Source organism: Pan paniscus, chromosome 3 (genome assembly GCF_029289425.2).
Source record: "Pan paniscus chromosome 3, NHGRI_mPanPan1-v2.0_pri, whole genome shotgun sequence".
NCBI lineage: Eukaryota > Metazoa > Chordata > Mammalia > Primates > Hominidae > Pan > Pan paniscus.
Genome location: NC_073252.2, coordinates 100,415,497 through 100,433,849, shown reverse-complemented (window position 1 = coordinate 100,433,849; position 18,353 = coordinate 100,415,497). Strand labels below are relative to the sequence as shown.

Here is an 18,353-nt window from a genome sequence, read left to right as displayed (position 1 = left end):
TACTTGGCATGCTACCCTCATTATCATTTAAAAGTATTCGACCTTTAAGGCAAATTTCTAAGAAAAATATATTTTATACATTATACATTATATTTTAAATTGGAAGTGTTTTTCTTTTGTAATAATATTACTTATAGAATTTGGACCCTAAAATTTATCTGGCTGGGTGCAGTGGCACAGGCCTGTAATCCCAGCTGTTGAGGAGGCTGAGGTGGGAGGATCACTCGAGCCCAGGAGCTCTGGGATGTAGTGGGCTGTGCCAATCACTAAGTTTGGCATCAATATGATGACCTTCAGGTGTGGGGTGGTGGTGACTGGGGACCACCAGGTTGTCTGAGGAGGTGTGAACTGGCTCAGGTCTCAATGGAGTAGGTCAAAACTCCGTGGTGGTCAATAGTTGGATTGTGCCTGTGAATAGCCACTGCATCCTAGCTTGAGCAACATAGTGAGATCCTGCCTCTTAAAAAAAAAAAATAATAATAAATGAAACATTATTTGGTTATGAGTTGATTTGAAATGCTTGGGACCAGAAGTGTTTCAAATTTGGATTATTAAAGATTTCTGAATATTTACATATATATAAAATGAGATATTTTGGGGATGGGACCCAAGTCTAAACACAAAATTCATTTATGTTTCATATACACCCTATAAACATAGGCTGAAAGTAATTCTATATAATATTTCCAATAATTTTGTGCACCTGTCAAATGAGGTCAGGTGTAGAATTTTCCATTGGTGTCATTTCAGCACTCAAAAAGTTTCATATTTTGCAGTATTTTGGATTTGGAATTTTTGAATTAGAGATGCCTAACCTGTAGTTCTTTGGTGATTATAGTTTATTAGACTGGATGATCTAGAAATTAGCCTTACCTATTTGGTAGTTAGTAACCTGAAATTTTCTGAACACTTTCTCTTAATTGCATTATGTTAACTGGGCTTAGTAAAGTTGGCATGCAGGTTGGTCATTTATTTTACTGTTTCTTATTTTGTGGACTTGATGGGCTGGCAAAATGTATGTGCATAGACATGAATGACTGATAAATAGATAAATTATATATTCTAAAAATCCCACAATGTAAGATTTGTATTTGTATTTGTATTATTTTCTTTTTTGAGGCAGAGTCTCACTCTGTCACCCAGGTTGGAGTGCAGTGTGCTGATCTTGGTTCACTGCAACCTCTGTCTCCTAGGTTCAAGCGATTTTCATGCCTCAGCCTCCCGAGTAGCAAGGATTACAAGCGTGCGCCACCATGCCTGGCTAATTTTTGTACTTTTAGTAGACACAGGGTTTTTACATGTTGGCCAGGTTGGTCTGAACTCCTGATCTCAAGCTATCTGCCCACCTTATTCTCCCAAAGTGCTGAGATTACAGGCGTGAGCCACAGTGCCCAGCCAAGATTTGTATTTTTAAAAACCTTTTATATTTGTTAAAATCTAACACTTTATGGACAAATTTAGTTTTAGAAAAGCTGGAAATAAACAACTTGCTGGGTATAGATTAGCCATTTAAAGCATTCATTAATTTCCAAAAATCATTTTGCATCACGGAGGTCCAAAGGAAAAATAGGCAACAAACTATATTTTAAAATCCAATGAAAGGCTTGAAGAGTCCCACGAGCTGAGTGATTTAAGAGGACAACTGTGATATTAACTTACTTCTGGCCCTTAGATGAAATATTTGCCCTTTTAGTATCAACATAATTCTGTAAACTATTATTAACAAATACGTAGATTTTATAATTGGAAAGAGCACAGTATTAAGATCATTTAGTTTATCTCCCTTCAGGCATGAATCCTCCTACCACCTACTAAAGGCGGTCACCCAGTATCTGTTGATTTGAATCACTTTTGATCGTGGAGAAATCACTATCTTCCAAGGCAGCCATGCCTTATAATTCCACAGAAACCTTCCTCTGGGTGACTTTGCCCCATGACTGCTGCCTTCTGTCCTCTGAAGTTAGATATAATATAGTTAAACCTTCTTCCATATGACAATCCTTCAGCTTCGTCTGCCTAGATCCTTAGCCTCTGGGAATGTTCTCTACCTGTCGCTTTCTTCTGCAGTTATGTCTTTAGGTTCCTCTTCTAAGATTAAGATTTTTTCCCTTTCCCCATCTTTTCCCCTTTGTCTAGACTTAATGTCTCTTTAAAATGTGCTATTTTAGGAGGCTGTGCATTCTCCTGATGAAAGGCAAGAACGGCATCTTGAATTCTTTTTATTGTCCTTAGTCACGTGAATGCAAAATGTCTGAGACAGGTCTCAGTCAATTTAGAAAGTTTATTTTGGCAAGGTTAAGGATGTGCCCCTGACACAGCCTCAGGAAGTCCTGAGACATGTGCCCAAGGTGGTCGGGGGTACAGTTTGCTTTTATATATTTTAGAGAGACATGAGACATCAATCAATATGTGTAAGATGTACAGTGGTTTAGTCCAGTAAGGTGAGACAACTGGAAGTGGGGGCTTCCAGGTTAGAAGTATAATAGACAAGAGACAAAAGGTTGCATTCTTTTGAGGCCATGATCAGCCTTCCACTCAATAGACAGTTTAGTCTGGCCCAGTGAATCTGCATTTTTTGCATAAACGATGGAGAAGAGAAAGCAATCAGATATGCATTTGTCTCAGGTGAGCCTCAGAGGGATGAATTTGAATAGAATGGCAGGCAGGTTTGCCCCAAGCTGGTCCCTTCTTGATGTTTCCCTTTAGCTTGGTGATTTTGAAGTCTCAAGATTTATTTTCCTTTCACAGCCATCTAACAGTGAAGCATGGTTTCACTTTACACTTGAACCACTATATCCACCAGATACAAACTTTGCCTCAAACACCACACTCACTTTACACAAACCTGTTGACATCACACCTAAGTCAGCTTTTCTTGAGCCCCCATATGAACAAATAAACATTCCTCTGATCTGCGGATATCCCGCCAGGAAGGGCCGGCTTGGGCAGTGCTGGCTCAGCTAGCCCGCCACCGCTACCATTGGATTTCCTCTTTCTCCTCTGATTTTAAGAAGTGAGAAAAAAAAGCAATTCCTGTTAATTATGTAGACAATGCAAGGGTCTCAGGCTCCATTTCAGCACGTTGGTTTCATCAAGATCACGAAAAGATGCATGCGTCCCCGAGACCAGAGAGGAGTTAGGGACCCCGACACGGAGGTGGCATCAGGTAACCCTCAGGAGTGAGGGTGGGGAAGAGGGCATGGCTGATGCTGGGAATGAGCAGCGCCCGCGGAGGGAAGGCCGGCGGTCCTGCGCCCCGGCGTGGACGCGCGCGGGAGTTCAGGCTGGGGAAATGGGTCACCACGTGCTACGGAGGCGGGGACAGGGCCCTCCTCCCCTTATTTGTAAAGAGCGCCGGAGCGGATCGCGGAGTTTCACCGCGGACCTGTCAGAGATACAGAGGTTGTGGGGGCGGGAGACAGAAAGAGAGAGAGATCCAGAGACCGAGTCTTACGTTGACACGCAGAGAGAAAGACGCAGAGACAGACAAACAAACAGATAGGAGAGGTGAGAGGCCAGCGAGTGCTTCCGATTAACTTGCCAAGCTCAGAGAAGATCCGGGGAGAGGGAGGGTCCCCTTTAAACGCGCAATCCCCAGGACTCCGGAAGAGCCCTTTTCTGCAGCTCCTTGGGGACTGCACGTCTCACTTCTAAGTTTGCGGCGGAGAGAATAAAGCAGAAAGACAGGAAGAGGAGGTGGAGTTCTACAGTTAGTGTGGTTTTAGTTTTTCCTAAGAAGTGGCGTGGTTTGGGGCTTTATATCCGGGAGGAGCATATGTACGCAAATCCTGGGGCGTTTGCAAACCCGGATCCGGGGCGTCTGGCCCCATGCCCGGCCGGGCGTTTGAGGGCTACTGCCACGCAGCGTTTCTGGAGCCGGCCGGCTGGTGCCCTGGTGGCCTTTATCTCTGTCCCCCTTTGTCCTCTTTATCTCAGGCTCTCCAGGAGGCCGGGGGGCCCACTCCGCCTATCGCTCCCCTCGGCTACGCTGCCACTTCAATGCCCCGCAGGTCGCGAGCTGCTGTTCTTTCGAAGGCGTCGGAGAACCAGGGGCGTCCCGCGCCACCTCTGACTCGGAGCAGCGCCGAGCACTGACGCTCCCGCCCTTGGGCACGGACGCCAGTGCGCCCGCGCGCGTCCCTCTGCGCGGCAGCCCGTCGCGGGCCCTCAAGTGGAAGCCCAGGCCAGGATGGCCCCGGGTCGGGCGGTGGCCGGGCTCCTGTTGCTGGCGGCCGCCGGCCTCGGAGGAGTGGCGGAGGGGCCAGGGCTCGCCTTCAGCGAGGATGTGCTGAGCGTGTTCGGCGCGAATCTGAGCCTGTCGGCGGCGCAGCTCCAGCACTTGCTGGAGCAGATGGGAGCCGCCTCCCGCGTGGGCGTCCCGGAGCCTGGCCAGCTGCACTTCAACCAGGTAAGGCCGCCAGGTCCGGGCAGCCCTCCGTACTGTGGGTGTCCCTAGACTTCACTTTGTATATGAGCCGTTTTTATTTGGGAAAAGTGCAGGAGAAAGAATCTTGTTATATTTCTCAAGTAGAAGGCGGTATCTGGTGACACTTGCTTTTCACTAGACGAGGCTGAAGGATTAAAAGGTTAACGTTGTTAAGGGATTTGGCAGCCAGAAACTGCAGTTTTACGCCTGATGAACTGAGAGGTCCGACCCTGGTGATTGTAACATTTTATAGAAAACTTTATGAAGTAGTTGAGGGTGTGACGCCACTTTAACAGATGCTTTTTAGATAGGAATGAGTTACTTAAATCTTGCCAGAAAGATAACGGCTCGCACACTTCCTACAAGGTTAGCAAGGAAGATTATCACATGCCACCCTGGTTAACAGTTGCCCGGTGCGTAACCAGTGCTATTTGAAAACGAGATATAATGTAGTTCTGGCTCCTGTGTACATTACATGAGGCATTCAGGGCTGAAACAGGGGCGGCCTTGAGACTAAGATTCTAATTTGGTCATCCAGATGGTGGTAGACTAGGCTTATATTGTTAGTTCCTTGTCATATGTCAGGTCAAATATTTGATTCTAGTATTTATCCAAAATGATTAAAAAAACATTTTTCAGTAATAAACAGGGTACTACTAGGCATTTGGCAATACCTTGGGTTTAAGAACAAGCTTCAAACTACGTAGGAGCAGTTAAACATCATACCTCTTTGTAAACATAAAATCAAATTATTCCTAATTATTTCTATAATAAATACTCTGTGATTGGGTAGTTCTTAAAATTGTTAAGTAGACAAAGTGTAGTTTCTGCATCCTTCCAAAACTGCTCTCCGTCTTTTAAAACTCAGTTAACTCAGTGCTTTGACTTGTTTTCCTTTACTCCTGTCCCACTGACAGCTGATATTGGAGGGTAGAATACGGTATTTTCCATATTGTTTGTCATTTTTGGACGATGTTAGTTTGTTACAAGAAGTTTTTGGGGTCCAAGATGTTTGGGAAATGCTGCATATTATACTCTGCTCTTGGAAATTTGGCGTTTCCTAATGAATATGACTTTAGATTACAGTTAGGGAAACTGTAATCAAATAAATTCCATGTTAATAACATTATACGTAGATTGATCTTCTTTTTGTTAGAAATATCTTACCACAATTAAAGTATATGGCTCTTAAGAAAAGTAGAACTTTCTGATGCCATAGCATGTCAGAGGTGGTCTCTCTTTGACCTAGAAAGGTTTTGTGGTCCCCTTATGCATGTTCTTTAGTAAATTGTCTATAATTCGAGTTCTGGGCATGGTATTTTATCTGGGGTAATATCTGAGAAATGATGTGTTGGAAAAATGGAAATGCCCACAAATTATGCTAATATTTAAGAAAATAAAGTGTTTGCTGGCTAGTTGCATTCTTTTCTTATCAAATAGGGGAAACAACTGAGCTGACTCCAGTATTTCCAGGTAGGTATGGTCACGTGCTTGGAAAGAAGTTTAGAGGATTGACTTGAAGCTGCATATCTGTAGCCCACACATTGTTTTGACTTGCATGACCTCCTTATCTTGCAGTGTCTGGAGGTGTTGATGAATTTTAAAGGGGCAAAAGACCTCCCCACATCACCTTTGCAAAGACATTGGAAAACATGCCTAAATTATTTAGGAAAATTGGTTAAGTGTACCAGTAATACGATTCTCTGTTTATTAGCAGGTAGGATGTCTCAATAGGTAAAATTATATGTATCTTGACACCTGTTTTCTCATTCTCATGTTTGCATATTTAACTGCCCTCATTATGGCCTCTGTGGGCATCAAAAAGAGACAGGAAGAAGCCCATAATTACCTTGGAAAGAAAAGGAAGCCAAGGAAAATTTACCACTTAATAAGCCTAACAAACATCTCTTTGATGTTCTTGCTTTTTTTTTGAGACTGAGTTTTACTCTTGTTGCTCAGGCTGGAGTGCAATGGCACGATCTCAGTTCACCACAACCTCCCCCTCTGGGTTCAAGCAATTCTCCTGCCTCAGCCTTCCAGGTAGCTGGGATTACAGGTGTGTGCCACCACACCGGGCTAATTTGTATTTTTAGTAGAGATGAGGTTTCTCCCTGTTGGTCAGTCTGGTCTCCAACTCCCGACCTCAGGTGATCCGCCGGCCTCGGTCTCCCAAAGTGCTGGGATTACAGGCATGAGCCATGGTACCCTGCCTGATGTTCTAAAAAGTCCTAATGATGACAATAATCATTGGTTAAACGATGACAAATGAAATACCAATCTAAAAGAATCCATTGATTTGCTGGTAAGTGATGGACTTGAGCCCACAACATTCATGTATGCTCCAGTGTGAAACCACCCAATTCTGGAGTAAAATTTTAGGGTCATTAATGCTTACATACCCTAAGGAATACAACTTCAGTTTCCTCACAGGGTGGAATAAACAATGCACATGTCTATTGTGAGACACTGGTTTTTGGCTTTGAAAAAGGCTAAGAAGATAAAATTTGTTTCAAGGTCCAGGAATTTACTGAATCTTCTACAAGACTTAGTTTTCAAATAACATTGTTCTTTTGGTTGAGGGCTGTGATATTTATTAGGTCAGCTTTTCTCAGGTAATAGACTAATGAACTCTGGAGATTTGTTAGACAATTTTGGAAGGTTTTCTAAATATTTTTCTTCGTATCCTTAAGTAAGGACTACTAAATTAGCTTGTTGCTTTGGGATATCAAAGAGATCAGAGTTCAAACTGTAGACAGTAGAACAATTGAGCCAATAGTTTTGCTTCTTATAGCTACTGACAGTGCAAAGAGTTAGGTAGAAGCAGTGACCAAAACAACAAAGAAGAGGGAGCCCTTTTAGCCAAATAGGTCTCTGGGGCCCTCATTTCTGGATAAAGGTCTGATCTATTGAGGGGAGTTCCTAGAATACACAGGGAAGCCCCAGATATCTGGATACCCCTGGGTTATTAATCTAGGACATTTAAGAATGGCCTCAGTGCTGCCTTTTGTTTGTTCAGCTGTTCCTTTCTCATTCTTCAAATGTTCCTTTTCCTCATTTCCTCTTTCAAACACTGTATTTTCAAGTTCTTATGTGTAGATAGTGGTTAAACAGCCTGATAAAAGGAAGATCCTATTTTCTAAATTATCACACTGAGCTGCTGGAAATGCCTCCATTCAGAGTTTCTTCTTCTGATATATATTTTTTGATGTATATCTTGCAGCCCATCTCCTGTATTGCACATAGTTTTTTTCTTCTCACATTTCTACTGGTAACCAAGTTCTGTTTTTAACCTTTTTCAGTTCATATTCAGTCTTCTCAAAGCAACACTCTTTCAAAAAGCCTCCATGAACTGTCTCTCAGCTGGCAAACTCTAAATCTTGAGCCTAGCATTTAAGGCCTGATCCTCCTGTGTCAACCTACCTCTCCAGACCTAGCACCCACTAAACTAAATTACTCACTGCTCTATGGATTCCCATAAGCTTTTGCTCAACCACTTCTTAACTCATTATCTTCCTTGGACCTTTCCTGCCTTTGACTGAAATGTTCTTCTTTTCCTTGAATTGCCCTGTGAAAATCTACTCTCTTAAGCCCAGTTAAACTTCACCATAAAACCTTTCTGGGGTATCACAGCCAGCACTGATTTACTGATTTCTCTATTTTCTGAATTCCTGAAATATTTTTTACCATGCTGATGTCACTTCTATTCATGTGTTCAACAGACATTTTAAATGACTGCTGCACTCTAATTTGAATGGTTATTTAAAAATAAAAATCTGATCATATCATTCATCCTGTTAAACAATTCAGTGACTTTTAGATAAACTACGAACACTTAGAGTGGCTTCAAAGTCCTTTTCTGATTTGGTCCCTGCATGTTTCTTAAACCGTATCCTTTGTCACAGTTCCAGTCTTAATGGACCATTTACACTGCCTGGTTCTCTAGAAATACCTGATTATGCTCTGGTATCAGTTTAGACATTACTTCTTCTGAGAAGCCTTTCTTGATCTTCTCAAGAGTGTAGTCGAAGTCCCTTCAATGCAATCCTGTATTTCTTGGTGCTTACATATTATATATTGCAATTATATTATAACATGTAAATTATTTTATATGTATTACAGTTTTCTGCTTATGTGGCTATAACCTCTGCTGCCTCCCTCTACCCTCCAAAAGATTTTTAACAAGTTGAAGGGCATGGTCTGACTCCTCTCTCTAGAGACTAGTGTAGTGCCTGGTTTATAACATGTATTCATTATAATTTTTTTGAATAGATGGGTGAAGATGGTTTAAGATGAGTTCGATAATTTGAGTCCTCACATGACTTTATAGTCTATTGGAGGAGATATGACATATGCACATATAATTATAATGCACGAAACAGTGATATGCCTGATTAAGGAACTAACCCATTTATGCCTGAGGTTGCAATTTTTTGAATTTTTGCAATCAGACCTTGGCAATGACCTTGAGCAGTGGGATATAAATAACTCCCACATGCTTAGTGTTTCAATAATGGAACACTAGGAATAAATGTGTTTAAAAACCAACGTGAGATAAGACCTGTGTTTTCAGAACATTAATCTGACATGAGAGTGTGGAATGTATTGGAGTGGGTCAAGGTGGGAGCTAAGGAGCCATCTGCAGTAGATTTCATGAGATGTAAGGACCACTTGAATTTGGAGAAACTCAGAAGGTAATATAAAGGCTCTGCCTTCAGAGACTTCAAGAAGAGCAGGCATGGCTGAAGAGTATGCAAAAGGCCCCAAAGATAAGCCTCTTCTATTTCAATATTTTGCCTGTAATCGTTATTTATTTAAGTATTGCTAGATCTCTTCCTTCATTATCTTCTGGCCCTGTGATGCCAGGAGAAAGAATAACTCTGGGCTCATATTAATGGATGGCCAGGCTAGTGGTATGTAGCAACAAGGAGTGTATGTATGTGTGTGGATACTGCAAACATGTTTTTTGCATTGCCTGTTGTCATCTACTGCACTTTTTCCTGCGGTGGGGGTAATGATGGGTTAGATGAGGGTGTTTCTGGGAAGCACTGACTATGGACAGAAGAGATAAAGAAAATTTGTTCTTTTTTTTTTCCCCCCTTTATGTGCTGAGAAATGGTGGGGGTAAACCTTCTAGGAATGCCTTCTAACCTGCTTGTTCAGGTGAGAAACTGGAAGGGCAGGACAGAGGGTGAGGTTACCTGGGTCTCTTGTTAAGAATCCTCCAAGACAATGGCCCCATTCTGATCTATTAGATCATTCTCACATAAGTTGATTGTGTACAGTGTGTTGATTGTATTTCAAGGCTTTGGGAAAATGAGGGACATTCGTAATTCATTTGACTGTGATGTCAAGAGCTTAGTTTGCCTTGATGCGAGGTGTGATTGGGATCCATTAGGAAAATGCTTTTCATTCCTTTCATATCTAACTCCCAAAATCACATCTTTACCCACTATTCTAGGAGTCATATGAACCCTTTTATATGTAATATAATAATTATAGCTAGGATTTATTAATCTTTTACTGTGTGGCATTACTCCCTCAACCAATTTATTTGTATTATCACATTTCATACTCATACCAACTCTATGATAAAGGTCCCATTATTATCTTCATTTTATGTGTAAGAAAAATGTGGCACAGAGAGGTTAAGTAACTGGACCAACGTCACGAAGTAAGTGGTAGAACCTCAGGCAGTCTTACACACTATGCTATAGTGCATTTTTTGAATTACAATCTAGAAAGCCATACTTTCTCTAGCTAGAGCAACCATGACCTTAGATTTTGAACTACAGGGAGAAGTTACTAGTCATCGACTGCCTATCTGGTTACATTGCTTAGTCACATGAAGGAAATGGTACTAGAGCTGTGGAGGCTACGATGATGATGACTTGTCTTTGTCCTCAGAGACCTTATAATTAAGAAATAAGATGGAGGCTGGGCACGGTGGCTAACGCCTGTAATCCCAGCACTTTGGGAGGCTGAGGGGGGGGCAGATCACAAGGTCAGGAGATCGAGACCATCCTGGTTAACATGGTGAAACCCCATCTCTACTAAAAATACAAAAAATTAGCCGGGAGTGGTGGTGGGTGCCTGTAGTCCCAGCTACTCAGGAGGCTGAGGCAGGAGAATGGCGTGAACCCGGGAGGCAGAGCTTGCAGTGAGCCGAGATGGCGCCACTGCACTCCAGCCTGGGTGACAAAGTAAGACTCCGTCTCGAAAAAAAAAAAAAAAAAGAAATAAGATGGAAACTGTGAAAAGTGACTATGGAAGGCAAAGCTGCAGTAATCACGAAAGCAGACATTGTAAAACATATCACAAGGCCATATATGATTGTCACATGGATACTAGAAAACATCTGCTACTAGTTTAGAAAGGTGAGGGATTTTTTGGGGTTGGAAATGCCTCATGGAAAAGTTATAACTCAGTCAATTTGGCTTATCTGGTTTGGTTTTTAAAAAATTTATTGATTGAACTCTTGCTTATACCAAATGTGATGAATTTTCATGTGAATTACATGAATTCTTTTTTAGAGGATGAAATTTTCTTTTATTGTATCATATATAATGAATTTTTTTAAGGGACTATATTTTGAGCAACAATAGTACTTTCTTCTATGGATAGACTTCAGGCATGTCTAGTATGAAACCTTTCAGTTCATTTCTCACTTTTATGCTAGAAGTTTTCAGCCAATGAATCCACTGTCTCTTCTGGCAGTTTAGAATGGAAATCTTCCCTTATGATGCCTCTGAAGCAATTGCATTCTTAACTGCACAGCACTGGAGAAAGTGGTTTGTGCATAGGTGTTGGGGAATGAGTTGAAGCAAGGAGGGAAGAGTAGGTGAGCCGAGCCAAGTACTTCAACAGAATCACTGACTCTTAACTATAGGTAAGACAGTGCTGCTAGGAGGCAGTTTGAGCTTTCTCGCACAGTTATCAGGTGAACTTTCCATAATTGGGATAGATCTTTCTCTCTAGGGATGTTCCCTAGGGATGTTCTCTCATCTGGGTGGGAGATTTGCAGCTGTTATGCTTTCCATGATTTATTCTTATCTTGGGATATATTGAGGGGCAGGGACTTAGTTTCCTGCTTTCTAGTCATAAAAACCCATTACTTTTCAACCATAATAATTGTTTAAAGGTGTTTTCTTTAAATTTAATATACTTTTGATTCTTTTTTTTTTTTTTTTTTTGAGAAAAGTGAATTCCTTTTGGTGGTAGTAGGGATTGGGGGAGAAAAATAGGAATATAAATAGAAATGGAAAATAAGGCCTGAAGTTGAGAAGGATCAGTGATCCTCAGGAAAAGAAAAGCAACATCTAATGAAGGCAATTTAATGTGGCTGGTAATGGGTTTGCAAGTTACTTGTATTCCAAGTGGTGTTTCCTCAAGGGATGTACACATTACTAAGTGCAAACAGCTAGTATTAGGGTCATTTACAATGCAATTTATTTTAAAAAAAGAATGTTACTAAACTCTAGGCTATCTAAAAAACTATGTAATTTTCAGAATTTTCCCATTTCCAACTTTATATAACAGTAGATTCCTGTTTGTAATCAAAACTAATTAATTTATTCTCAAATTATTCCCAATTGTCTGTTTCAGAAGCCTTGAGATTTATTTTATAAAGAAATGAACCTTTCATCGAATTACCTTTGTGTTGATAGGATTTGGGAGCATAGAAAACATTCAGAATGGAGCCTTGTTTAATTTGGCTTCCGTCTCTTTCTAAAGATACTCTGTTGTTTTTCCTGGCCTGAAGTTTAAGGAGAATAAAAACAAAAATCTGTTGAGTCTAGATTAAAGGTGAACCTGAAATGTAGCATTATGCCCTCCAAGGCCAAATATTTAACACCTTGACTTTTTTTCTTTAAATAACTAATTGAATAGCTAGAGAAAAAAATCAAGTGAGCATTGATAATGCCTCTAAGTCTTTAGTTCTTTGAACCTAATTTAAAAATAATCCATAATTGTAACCAATTTATTTGGTGAGCTTCTTAGACCTCTAACTATCTTAGCGAATACAGCATAATGGTTTACAATCTGGCTTCTGGAGTCAGGCAAGCTTGCGCTGAAATTCTAATTCTTTTGTTTACCACCTGGGAAATCACAGCCAAGTGACTTACCCTCTTTTTGTAATCCTTAGTTTTCACATCCGTAAATTGAGAAAAAAAAGAGCCTTACTCATAGGTCAGTTTTTTGGACTAGAAAATAAGAACAATATTAACATTTATTGAGCATTTAACATATTTCGGGCACTTATATATTCAGTATGTTATACGTGCCAACTCAATAAAGATATAAGACTTTTTTCCATTACCTATATTGCTTCCAATAATACGTAATACAAAAGACAATTTATGTAAAATACTTAGCATTGGGCCTGGCTCAAATTATGTGCTCAATACATAGTTATTATCATCATAATACTATGTTACTCGATATAGCTACATTATCCTTAACAAAATTGTCTTCCATTGATGATCTGAAGACCCAAGCGTCTGTCAACTAAAAGAAGAAAGCACAGCCATGAAAAGACAGCAAGAATTAATGAAAAAAAAGATCAGTGAAAAATAAGTCAGTCCAGTGCCTTTGATTTCAGTCTTGGTTTCCATGGTGACTCACCTTCAGAAAGGCTTTTACAGTTTACCTCCACTTCCCTTTCACCAAACACTGGTAGTAAATTCTTGAAAATGTAAACCTTAGGAGTAGAGACTAATAAAATAATTTGAGTACTTCAATGTGCATTGAAATTATTACCTCCCTTCCAGAGGACTTCTGATGCTACATTTAGAAGTTGGCTTTATTTTATTATTTTTGCCCCAGATTGGCATCACCACTGAAATGTGAATGTTTGGGGAACCATATAATACTTCCAGAAATGGATAGAATTGCGGTTTTAAATTGAGATCTACTTCTAAATCTGTATGGACCTCTATATGGGTTTTGCAAGCCGAAGAATCCAGGACCCTCTGCATTTAGCTGAACCCTGTTGGACAGAAAACAGATAAGAGAATGAGCATTATTTTAGTCTAACTGGAAGAAGTGAGAGATGTATCTCTTCAGCGACAGGGAAACAGAAAGTTAGCCCGAACTTCAGCGAACAGTAAAATCAGTACACCGATTCTGAGCTTGGCAAAAGTTCCTGCTTTATATAAATATTCATCATATGTTCTATAAAACATGCAGTCCCTTATGTTAAGAGATGCATGCTATGATGGTACCAGGTAATAGAGTTTGAATGTTAAATCATAATGCTCTACAGTTTTCTTCAGGAGCAGAGTTCCCCAGAACGTAAGTATATTATTCGGTTACTTCACCTACACGTTAGCATGAACAGCTAGACACTGGCTCTGTCTCTAGTCTTGGGATGAACACTGTTTAAGTAAATGTTGTGGGTAGGGCCTTTACTGTGGCAGAGGAAACAGGTCCTGTCCTAGTAAGAATATTTACTAACAATTATGGAGCACTTCTTGTGTTCCAGGCATCCTGCTCAGTTCTTCTTTATACACCATTCTGTTAAACCTCCTGATCCCATGGAGTAAACACTCGTGTTATTCCCTTGAGGAAACTCAACCTTAGGTAGGTTAAGTAACTCACTTTAAATCAGATAACTCATATTGGCAGAGCACATATTCCATTCCAGGGTGACTGGATTCTATAACCGATGCACTTTCCACTGTTGCCTCTCATGCTGAAGAATATCATCCCACAGAAGGACTTATTTTCCAAAAAGCCAAGTGCCTCTTGTGTCATCCAAGTGCCTGAATGTCAAGGTAGAACTAATGCCATTTTCTTGAAGCCACTGGGAACTGTACAATCATTTATTTGAAGCTGGCATATGTTCTCTGCTGATGTTCCCCTCTTGTTTGAGTGAAAAGAGGGAAAAAATGTCTTTTCTTCCCCTTGTTAAAGTTGTACTTGCAATAATCAGGGCCGGCCCTAAAACTCATTATTACTTCCTCTACAAACTAGTTTTTAACCTTGCAAAGTTATTTCCTGACAATTAACATTTGATACTCGAAACAATATTGTGAGAAAATTGGAACATATCAGTTCCCCCAGAAACTGAGATACGAATAAGTCATTTGGTAAAAGTTAGACAAAGTCCCCAGATTTTTCTGGGAGACCAGACATTCCAATTTTGAATCCTCAGTTCTTTTTCCTTGGGCTAACTTTAATCAGATGCTGTATTAGCAAGGCCACTGTGCTCTGACTAACCTGAATATTCCATGATCTTTGTGTTTCATTTACTGTGTATAACTGGACCACAGAAAGGTTCGAATGCCTGTTCTGTTTTCTCACCTCTCAGCCACTATTCAAACCATTGGTTCTGGCTTTTTTCTGTCCCCACCACTTCCCTGAAATTTATACCAAGTCACATGGAACCACCTTATTGTTAGGTTCAGTGGGTGCTTCTCAGGCCTCACCGCTCTGATAATTTTGTTGGTGTTGATTACATCCTACCTGAAACACATTCTTTCCTTGCTTGCAGCTGTTTGTGCCATGTTTTTCTTACTTCTCTGGCTGCTTCTTTTCAATTTTGATTTCCTTTGCTCATTCTTTAAATATTAGTGCTCCTCAGGTTTCCATCTTGAGCCTGTTTTATTTTGATGTCACACACTCTTTCTGTATATCTTCAAGGACTCATATGGCTGTGATTATCTATCTGTAGATGCTTTCTACATGAGTTGGCTTACTTCAGATTTCTCTCTTGAGATTCAGCCTTGCGCACCCAGCTGACAATTGATGTCTAACTCTTTTCTTTTCCCCAACTCAACAGGTCTAAACCTGTCTCAAACAAAACTCATCAACTCCATCTCTTTCTCCATCAAAACCTTTTGGTATTCCTGTTTTGCCCATCTTAGTGATAGGTATTACTATCTGCTCACTGAACTAAGCTGTGAAACTGGATGTTAATATTGACTCCTCACTTTTTCTTTCCCCTTCCCATATCAAATGCACGTAAGTCTTGTCATAATAACTTATAAATATCTCTTAGTTAATCTCTTGAAGCTCCAACATCCTCTTTGTGTAATGGGGAAAATTGTACCTACCTTATGGGATTGTAGTAGAGATGAAATCAGATAATATGTCTAGCCACTCTGTCTTTTGCCTGGCATGCTGTAAGTATTCAATACACATACACTCTGTTACTGCTGCCACCTTCTGCATCCAGTCTTGCCTCACATATCTCTTTCCTCTACATTTCTTCCAGTCTTGAATACATATATATATATACATATATATATATACATATATACATATATATATACATATATATATATATATACACATTTTATTATTTTATTAGACTTCAAGTTCTGGGATACATGTGCAGAACATGCAGGTTTGTTACATAGGTATACGCGTGACATGGTGGTTTACTGCACCCATCAGCCATCATCTACATTAGGTATTTCTCCTAATGCTATACCTCCCCTAGCCTCCCAGCCCCTGACAGACCCCAGTGTGTGATGTTCCCCTCCCTGTGTCCATGTGTTCTCATTGTTCAATTCCCACTTATGAGTGAGAACATGCGGTGTTTGGTTTTCTGTTGCTGTGTTAGTTTGCTGAGGATGATGGTTTCCAGCTTCATCCATGTCTCTAAAAAGGACATGAACTCATCCTTTTTTTATGGCTGCATGGTATTCCATGGTGTATATGTGCCACATTTTCTTTATCCAGTCCATCATTGATGGGCATTTGGGTTGGTTCCAAGTCTTTGCTACTGTGAAAGTGCTGCAATAAACATATGTGTTCATGTGTCTTTAAAGTAGAGTGATTTATAATCCTTTGGGTATATACCCAGTAATGGGACTGCAAACCATCAATTGGTATTTCTGGTTCTAGATCCTTGAGGAATTGCCACACTGTCTTTCCCAATGGTCGAACTAATTTATACTCCCACCAACAGTGTAAAAGCTTTCCCATTTCTCCACATCCTCTCCAGCATCTGTTGTTCCCTGACCTTTTACTGATCGCCATTCTAACTGGCATGAGATGGTATATCAGTGTGGTTTTGATTTGCATTTCTCTAACAATCAGTGGATGATGAGCTTTTTTTCATATGTTTCTTGGCCAAATAAATGTCTTCTTTTGAAAAGTGTTCGTATTCTTTGCCCAGTTTTTGGTGGGGTTGTTTGTTTTTGTTCTTGTAAATTTGTTTAAGTTCCTTATAGATTCTGGATATTAGCCCTTTGTCAGATGGATAGATTACGAAATTTTCACCCATTCTGTAGGTTGCCTGTTCACTTTGATGATAGCTTCTTTTGCTGTGCAGAAGCTCTTTAGTTTAATTAGATCCCATTTGTCAATTTTGGCTTTTGTTGCCATTGCTTTTGGTGTTTTAGTCATGAAGTCTTTGCCCATGTCTATGTTCTGAATGGTATTGCCTAGGTTTTCTTCTAGGGTTTTTATGGTTTTAGGTCTTATGTTCAAATCTTCAATTTATTTTCAGTTAATTTTTGTATAAGGTGTAAGGAAGGGATCCAGTTTCAGTTTTCTACATAGGGCTAGTCAGTTTTCCCAACACCATTTATTAAATAGGAAATTCTTTCCCCATTGCTTGTTTTTGTGAAGTTTGTCAAAGATCAGATGGTTGTAGATGTCTGGCGTTATTTCTGAGGCCTCTGTTCTGTTCCATTGGTCTATATATCTGTTGTGGTACCAGTACTATGCTGTTTTTGTTACTGTAGCCTTGTACTATAGTTTGAAGTCAGGTAGCGTGATGCCTCCAGCTTTGTTCTTTTTCCTTAGGTTTGTCTTGGCTTTATGGGCTCTTGTTTAGTTCCATATGAAATTTAAAGTAGTTTTTTCCAATTCTGTGAAGAAAGTAAATGGCAGCTTGATGGGGATAGCATTGAATCTATAAATTACATTGGGCAGTATGGCCGTTTTCATGATATTGATTCTTCCTATCCATGAGCATGGAATGTTTTTCATTTGTTTGTGTCCTCTCTTATTTTGTTGAGCAGTGGTTTGTAGTTCTCCTAGAAGAGGTCCTTCACATCCCTTTTAAGCTGTATTCCTAGGTATTTTATTCTCTTTGTAGCAATTGTGAATGGGAGTTCACTCACGATTTGGCTCTCATCTGTTATTGGTGTATAGGAATGCTTGTGATTTTAGCACATCAATTCTGTATCCTGAGACTGCTGAGTTGCTTATCAGCTTAAGGAGATTTTGGGCTGAGACAATGGGGTTTTCTAAATATACAATAATGTCATCTGCAAACGAGACAATTTGATTGCTTCTTTTCCTGTTTGAATACCCTTCATTTCTTTCTCTTGCCTGATTGCCCTGGCCAGAACTTACAGTACTATGTTGAATAGGAGTGGTAATAGAGGGCATCCTTGTCTTGTGCTGGTTTTCAAAGGGACTGCTTCCAGCTTTTGCCCATTCAGTATGATATTGGCTGTGGGCTTGTCATAAATAGCTCTTATTATTTTGAGATACATCCCATCAATATGTAGTTTATTGAGCGTTTTTAGCATGAAGTGGTGTTGAATCTTATCAAAAGCCTTTTCTGCATCTATTGAGATAATTTTGTGGTTTTTGTCATTGGTTCTGTTTATGTGATGGATTACGTTTATTGATTTGCGTATGTTGAACCAGCATTGCATTCCAGGGATGAAACTGACTTGATCATGATGGATAAGCTTTTTGATGTGCTGCTGGAATTGGTTTGCCAGTATTTTATTGAGGAGTTTTGCATCCATGTTCATCAGGGATATTGACCTGAAATTTTCTTTTTCTGTTATGTCTTTGCCAGGTTTTGGTATCAGGATGATGCTGACCTCATAAAATGAGTTAGGGAAGAGTCTCTCTTTTTCTACTGTTTGGGATAGTATCAGAAGGAATGGTACCAGCTCCTCTGTATCCGTGAATACCGATACAGAGCTGTGAATCCATCTAGTCCTGGACTTTTTTT

The 18,353-nt window shown here is 40.1% G+C and overlaps 1 protein-coding gene across 2 annotated transcripts in view; it reads left to right on the top strand.

The window, feature by feature from the left end:
* Positions 1–3,368: 3,368 nt before the first annotated feature.
* SLC39A8 (solute carrier family 39 member 8) overlaps positions 3,369–18,353 on the top strand; it is a 90,912-nt gene continuing 75,927 nt past the window's right edge. The window contains exons 1-2 of one of the 2 annotated variants that reach the window (XM_055111663.3): positions 3,369–3,507; positions 3,937–4,408. In XM_055111663.3, coding sequence (XP_054967638.1) covers positions 4,190–4,408 — 219 coding nt within the window. In that variant the 5' untranslated portion in view covers positions 3,369–3,507; positions 3,937–4,189. Of the gene's footprint in view, positions 3,508–3,936; positions 4,409–18,353 lie in introns of those variants that run through there. The other variant, XM_055111664.2, reaches the window with a different exon arrangement.